At 35.9% G+C, this 7,742-nt stretch overlaps 1 protein-coding gene across 1 annotated transcript; it reads left to right on the top strand.

The window, feature by feature from the left end:
- The first annotated feature begins 5,599 nt into the window (after positions 1-5,599).
- Positions 5,600-6,228, top strand: LOC122015120 (signaling peptide TAXIMIN 2-like). Its single transcript, XM_042571864.1, has 2 exons — positions 5,600-5,767; positions 5,890-6,228. Exons 1-2 carry the CDS (start codon positions 5,670-5,672, stop codon positions 6,011-6,013), a joined length of 222 nt encoding a protein of 73 aa, XP_042427798.1. The 5' UTR covers positions 5,600-5,669; the 3' UTR covers positions 6,014-6,228.
- The last annotated feature ends 1,514 nt before the right edge of the window (positions 6,229-7,742 follow it).

The following is a 7,742-nucleotide window of genomic DNA, read 5'->3' as shown; positions in this document are numbered from 1 at the left end:
ATTCGAGGCACCTCGGATGACTCAAGGCGCTCTAAAGATTCAAGGCGTCTCGGATGACCAGAAGAGTTGTTGCAGAGCGGATAAGCAGCGGCCAAGGCGCTTGAGGCACCTCCAATCTGCTAGATTAACAAAAAAGACGTTGCGATGTGGATCACATGCAGCCAAACTAAAGCACCTCCGATCAACTGAGGCACCTCAGGTGTGTCACGTCAACAAATGACTATTTCGATTAGGAGACTATAAAAAGAGCTCTTGATCTTGAAATTCAATAACACATTTTGTATTTTCATTTTCATATTCTGTACTTTCAACGTATTTTCAAACGCTGTAGAAGGCTACTCTGCCTCCAACCTTGCTTTAAGGAGATCTTAGTAACTATCTAGTTACAAACCAAGTAATTTCTTTGTCTCTTATTTTATGTTATTTTATTCTAACTTCTAATGTGTCCTTACGAAGTTAGTTAGCAAAAGAAAAGCCAACTTTCAATTGCAGGGATATTCACCCCTCTAGCCGTTCTACCCGATCTACCACAAACAACGTTTGTTGATTTGGTTTGTAAGTACTAAGTGTGGAAACACTTCTCATGGCGCTTCCTCGGTCGCACACACATAACGTCGAAGACTTTTTCTGAGCACAGAGTAGGAGGATTGAATGAGAATTTTGTACAGAGCCTCTGCCGTCAAGTCTTCTTTTATAGAACTTGATCGGTCGACTGATCCAGATCTAATCTTGCCAAGTCATTCTTGATATCTGATTTTTCGGTCAACTGATCCTCAAGATCAGTTGATTGAATCCTAATCTTTGCTTGCTTGCCTGATCTGATCAGATCAAACCCTGCACAATTTGTTTGATTGGTCGATCGATCGTCGCGATCGATCGACTGAACCATAAGGTTTCCTTTGCTGTCTAGATCTCATCACATCCGATCCTTCGTTTACTTATAGGTTCGATCGACTAATCTATGCTATCGATCGATCAATCCTTTGTTTCCTTTCTGAACATGGATCAAACTCAAGTTGTGCTTATCTCTTGTGTTTGATTGGCCGAATGCCCCTGTTTAATCGACTGAACTGTTTGGTCGATTGGAAGACTCTATTTCCTGCCAAATTGATTTGGGACAATAGATAATAAATATAGTAATGCAAAATAGTATTAGCAACACTGTTCTCAATCAACTAAATATGTTGGTCTAGTCAATCGTACACATTTGATCGGAAACCTTGCTTTGGTCTCTTGAACCTCCTCTAGCAGTCACACTTACTTGGAGTTAACTCGTCCAAGACTTTTCATTACTTAGGGTTTACTCTAGAAATTTTCCTTTGCTAAGCATCTAATCACATCTAATCACCCTTGATTTGCTTGGGTTTTTGCTTTGTTAGACATGTGGTCATCCTTGACCTGCTTTCCCTTTGCTTGATATCCAGTCAACCTTAACTTGCCCTGACTTTTTTCTTGCTAAACATCTAGTCACTCTTAACTTACTTGAACTTTACCTTTGTTAGACATCCGGTCAACCTTGATCTGTCTGTACTTTTCCCTTGCCTAAGCCAGTCTTGACCTATCAAGACTTTACATTTGTTAGATATCCAGTCAATCTTAATTTACTTGGACTTTTCTTTTACCTAAGTATTAGGACTTCTTAATAACTTGGTCAACTTTGACCAACTTACTTAGCCAACTTTGACCAACTTACTTAGCCAACTTTGACCTGATCTCATTAAATATATTGTCAAATAAACGTTAAAATTTTAAAGGTCGATTGCACCAATAATCTTAAATTAGGTTGATAAAATTTCAATCCAATTCGCTTAAATTATTTGATGGGGCTAGCCAATCCGATGGACCCAATCCAAAATGGTGGCTCTTGTTTTCTTATTTGTGTTGCTTGTAAAGAACATATGTTGTAAGAGGTTTTTCTATTTCCGGAAGATATTCGATAAGGAGAGAATTAGTAGTGATTTCGCTAAGATAGGAGATGGTGGAATAAAAATCGAGGGTTCCAAACCATGTTAGATCAGTTTGAGCTGTGTTTGTGTTTTATTATTATGTGTTTATTTGTGTTTTTGCTATTAAACGAACACGATTGAATCAACGAAATAGTGAATTACTTACTAATCATCCCCAGAGTCATACCTATATTCAACAAGGCATGAAGCAAATAATAAAAAGTTGCCTTTTTGTTGCCGTAAATAACTATAAAGTTCAATTTGCAAATAATCAAAGAGCTTAGCCAACAAAATTTCACTTGAATTCAGTTTTTACAGTAGGCGCAAACATCTCTGTCCATGGATTTCGTAACTTTGTGTAACTATGTTATCATATTTAGATTCAGGTTCAAAACTTTTCCTTGGGTATTATGCTGGTGGCTCCTCACTTTATGTTAAAATTCAATGCTATGTTTTTTTTACAGTTCATGCTGGTTGGTACTTATGTTAACAGAAATTACCAGTCAAACAATTACAAACTACCAGAGATCAACACTTAAAAGGCATTCCTTATTTTTTTGGTATTTTTATTGGTAAAGAAAAGCTAAACATTTTTTATTCCTAAAATTCAAGATGTGACAGTTACAAATACAATTTCAAACATAGGCATTCGTAGTAGCAATCATTGCATCCAAAGTACATCCCTACTTTGAATCCATGAAACTCAAACAACGGTATTAAACTAGCAATGCCCTTAAACTAATTACAACATCAAATGTCTTGATACAGAGTATACACTAATAATCAACACTCAGATAATAATTGATAATCACCTGAAGCTTATAACCAGAACGATATTGATAGTTCACAAGATTCCAATTTAGGCACATATGCATTGATCACCATAAACAACTTCAAAAATCCTAATCTTGCAATCTAAACAAGACAATACTCATCCACTTAAAAGAGAGACTTGTTCGTCTCCTCGATCACGGCTTCACTGAAATTAATACGAGTATGAAAAATCAAACGGCAGCTAACCAAGAACAAGAAGAGGGGGAAGAAGCAGAAAAAGAGCACTTGCAATCCTTGCCAAGAACTCAACCCACCAATTGCCGCTTCTTTGGATTCTAGCCACCGCCACGCTCTTTTTTGAGCCCTCTCACCTCGGTGGAATTAAAGAATGCCGGAGAAGAACTTGCGTGCAAAAAAAAAACCAAGAAAGCCATGTGTTGCAAACTCGTAGCGTTGGTGCATGTGTTGCGATTTTTTATTTATTTTTGATATAATTAAAAAAATTGGGCCTTTCTTGGACTAGGCCCTGAGACGGTCACCTCTTTAGCCTCATGGAAGGTCCGACCTTGTTCATCCCCACTCCCAACATCCCCCCTCAACTTTATCTCCACCTCGATTTGGACATACCTTGAAATCCTATGCAATTGAGTTGAGACATATTAGATATGTCAATTTTGCTTTTCAATTGGGGAGAGATTTACTAACTTGAATCTCAAATTTCTCTCTCTTTATCAGGCATCAAAACAACACTAATATGTGATAGCTCTTATAATTGTATTAAGTTCATTTATCACATATTAGTAATTGTTGAACCATGATTTATAAACTTGGTTGTGAAAACATCTCATTTAATTTAGATCCTTCCTATTACAGTATGAAAGGATACACCAAGAGCCTTTGGAAATAATGGGAAGATTTTATTCTTTGATTTTCAAGCTCTCTGGGTACCATTCTTTTCATCCCTTCATCGGTTCATCCTACTCATTTTCTAACGGTGGAGTTTGAGAAAATGAAAGCAACATGCAAGAAAAGAGACGATTAAATAGAGTGAGGATTCCCCCCTTCCTTCCAATTCTTCCAATTCTGGTCTCACCTTTTATTGGACTTGAATTTGGGATAGGAAGGTGGTTAGGCCCATGAGGCCTAGGTTAGTGTAAACTATTGTAGCAAAGATTGAGTTTTGATTAAGACTCATCTAGGTCATTCAAATGGGACGGGCAATTAAAACATATTGGGCAGGACATCTAGATTATCATCCAAGTATTTATGATTTGATCCTTATCTATGACGAATTTATAAGATTTTTTTTTCAAATGTGGCACGCAATTAAAAGATGCTGAACTTTTGAACCGTCCGCTACGAGCACTTTTCGATTTACCGCGGTAACCAATGGAAAAATTTCATAGAACTGGACTAATCACTCCAAAATCAGCTGAGTTTATCATTACCTTGGCATACCTTATTTCTGTTAGGGTCATACTGACAGTGGATTAAGGTCCAAGTCCTTTGGAGGAATTAGACTTGTCATATAGGGGTGAGATAGAGATCCATATCATCAGAAGGTGATCTAATGGGATGAGCTTGGACGTAGCTAGGGTCGAGCAAGCTGCCACTTGAAGGTTTCGAGTTGAGACACTGACATGCGGAGGCAATGTCAAGTTAGGATACTCAGATTACCTAGTCGAGGTGTCGACCCATGGTAATCGAGTGATTGATCGAACTCCTATAAAGCTAGGTCAAGCATTTTGGAAGCTGAAGGGATGCTAACAATGCTGAGCTCTTTGGAAGTCGAAGGGGCTTTTAGGAGGCCGAGCACTCTGGAAGTCGAAGAGGTGCTTAGAAGGCCGAACTATATATATATATCGAAGTCTTTCCATATCCTCCTATATTTGAATTAGATATCAGATTCTCTATCGGATTCGGATGAAATTATCATCCCTAGTTGATAAATCTTATAGGGATTTAGCCCATGCATTAACTATCAAATAGTCTTGCTAGAGTTAGTTATCATATATTATATTTATAGAATTGGGCAATGACAAATTCTGATAAAGACTAAGGATTTATTAAGGTTAATTTTGATTTTTTTATTTATTTTCTCTAATAATGTGCGATAATTGTGGGGACGATCTGATCGACGGATTTCATATCTTTTCTACATAATTATGTGGAATAAAAAACCTAAATACCTTGGGTCAACGTCGCGCTGTAATTGACATCTCCCTCCCATCCACTCACTCTTGCACGACTAGTCAAAGTCAATCTGGGTGACCCAATGCCGAACTCCATGCTTTCTCAGGTCAACAAAACCAACCCATCCAAAATCTTCATGTTTCCATCTTTGCCCTCTTCTTTAGTTTTTTTTTTTTAAATTTTTGTTTTGATATGTATATAGATTGATTATTAATCGACTGAGAAAAAAATTTATGTTTCAATAAGTCAACCAATTTAATTGAATCAAACATCTATTTTCTAACAAAATTCAATTATATATATACAAAAACTTTTTATCTTTTATTTGAGTTTCTTTAAGATTAATTATAATATGGGTTTGTGATTCCAAAATATCAAGAAGGTTGAATTTATGAGGCGCAAGCAAATATAATTTATAAAATAATTTGTACCTTTGGAGATAATGAACGTTGATGGCCAAAGGTAGGGAGGGAGTGGATGGTGATATGTGAAATAATGATTTTAATACTCTAGGGGCATTTCGTAAATACTGAAAACTAGAAGGGGCAAAACCAAATAAAAATTCTTTCTAATCTGAATCCCTGATCTAGACGTAGGAGGGGTATTGTTGTCAATTTAAAATTTTTAATATTCAAATTCGAAATCGTGGACGGCGAATTACTTAACTGCTTCTTCCTTTCAAAGCGCGTGTTTGTGTATAAATAAATAGGAGGTTGAGACGAATATATCAAAGAAGAAGAAATTAAGAAAGAAGCCATGGACGATTGCAGGCCGCTAGGGTTCCTGATCGGGCTCCCTTTCGCCGTCCTTGCCCTCGCCCTCTCCCTCCTCGGCGCCGTCATCTGGATCATCGGGTCAGTCCTCACTCTCTAATTATGAATCTTCAACAAATCAATTTGTGTTTCCTGTCTTTCCCTTTGCTTTTTTTGTTCTCTCTCTTCAGCGATTGATTTCGATCTAGTAATTGAAATTTCAGGAGCATCCTGAGTTGCCTCTGCCCTTGCTGCATCTGCTTCTCCGGCCTCGCCAACCTCGCTGTCTCCCTCATCAAGATGCCCGTCAAAGTGCTCCGGTGGTTCATCGGCCAAATCCCCTGTTGAGGATCGACCGATGTTTCTCTCCCTTCAAAATTATTCTTTTTTGCTTATTCAGAAATTAGATGATTGATCATCGATCGAACGTATTGGTTGTGAACACAAAAGAGATCTATGTTGGAATTGTTTGATTTTGTCTTTTTTTTTTCCTTTATTCTTTATCGATCATCCCCAAAGTTTATTCTGTTTAACTTCGTATTATCATCTGTTTATCCTGTTGAAGTTGTCAAAACCAGTATTCGAGTCATTAGCTTTGAGTGATAATGGAGCAAAACTTGGAAATGCAAACTATGGATATATTCTTGATGAATGAGTCAATAAGGCACTACCAATCCAACTGCTCACCAAATCATTACACGCTTTTCTTTTTCCGAACAAGTCATTTCAATTTTTTATTTTGTCATTTGAAATTCTGTAGTCGCCCTGTCCAACAATATCTTGACTGTGAAGTGACTGCAACTACCTTGGTCGCAAAAATCAGTATTCATGGAGTGCTTATGGAGCTTCAGCTTTCAGTCATAACATCTTGAATACCATAATCTGTTTAACTGAACACGTCGTTTTTCCATGTTCTTACCAAGACAAGAGCATTGCTACCAGCAAAACCTAATTAACACACTGGTAAGTAGTTAGGATTTGCAAACAAACAAAGGGCTACCATTTGTTAGAATCCTAGGAGAGCTTTAGATTTAGAAGATCACTGGTTTACTGAGCTTGAAATCTTCATAAAACGTCAACCAGAGGAAAAGGTCTGTGTTTTTCTTTCTTTCACTGCTTATCCTGGAGCAATATGCTCCAGCTTGCAGATTCTTTCATGTATTTTGGAATATGCTTATAAAACAGATATTTATTATTAATTGCTGAGTTAAATAAAAAATTATTTATGTTATTGTTTGATTGTTTTATGTTTATTTATGTAAAAATGAATATCTATATAAAATTCATAATATATTGTTGTAAGTATGATTTTAATATATAAGATTGTTATATACAAGAGTGTTAAAATTATAAATAATATATTTAAAATGTCAATAATTGATCAAAGTATGGATGTTTAATTGATAATTATTAATGTCGTTTGCTGACATTATAAATATGATAGTTTTATCCGGGCAGTCAGTTTAGTGACATTAAGCAGAGGTATTTTATATAATATGATTATATAGGACAAGGACTGATTTAAGTGTCTATGTTTAAAGTGTCATTACAAAGACTCGAATCAACATCGCTAAGATGATCATATGTAGATCAATCTAAATTCTGAGTGGTAATAGACTCCTTGTTTGTATTAACAGGTCTCTTGATTTGTTTGTTAAAACCTGCTTTAATAATAGACATAACACTTATATTTTGGAGACACGGTTATACATTCAACTAAAAATATGATTTATAGATTCAGAATCTGTAACTTCCAAAAGGATGTTAAAATAGTTCTTTTGAGTGTTGATTCTAGCACTAAACAGTTTAAGCACTCTAATTCATAATTAGATTATGAATTAATTGTTCATTAGTGAATCAATGATACTTAAGGTTTTAGATACAAATAGAGAGGTAAAAAGATAATTTCACCCACTCTATTTGTGAACCATGAACGGAGGGTTGATCGACATATAGTGATTATATCAATAGACTGTTCAAATCTTTTGAGTAAACACGTTCTATAATTCTCAAGAATACAATTATGGGTTTTATTGAAATAATCTTAGAGTTAATAAATTAGATAACTAATTAACGA

The sequence above is a fragment of the Zingiber officinale genome, chromosome 1B (assembly GCF_018446385.1).
Source record: "Zingiber officinale cultivar Zhangliang chromosome 1B, Zo_v1.1, whole genome shotgun sequence".
Taxonomy (NCBI): domain Eukaryota; kingdom Viridiplantae; phylum Streptophyta; class Magnoliopsida; order Zingiberales; family Zingiberaceae; genus Zingiber; species Zingiber officinale.
Note: the sequence above shows the minus strand (reverse complement) of the source record. Positions and strands in the feature narration are given on the sequence as shown.

Bases quoted from the DNA above. Each gene is read 5' to 3' on its own strand.
- LOC122015120 (XM_042571864.1), top strand. From the start codon at position 5,670: ATGGACGATTGCAGGCCGCTAGGGTTCCTGATCGGGCTCCCTTTCGCC. The intron at 5,768-5,889 runs GTCAGTCCTCAC...TTGAAATTTCAG, and splicing joins GCCGTCATCTGGATCATCGG to GAGCATCCTGAGTTGCCTCT.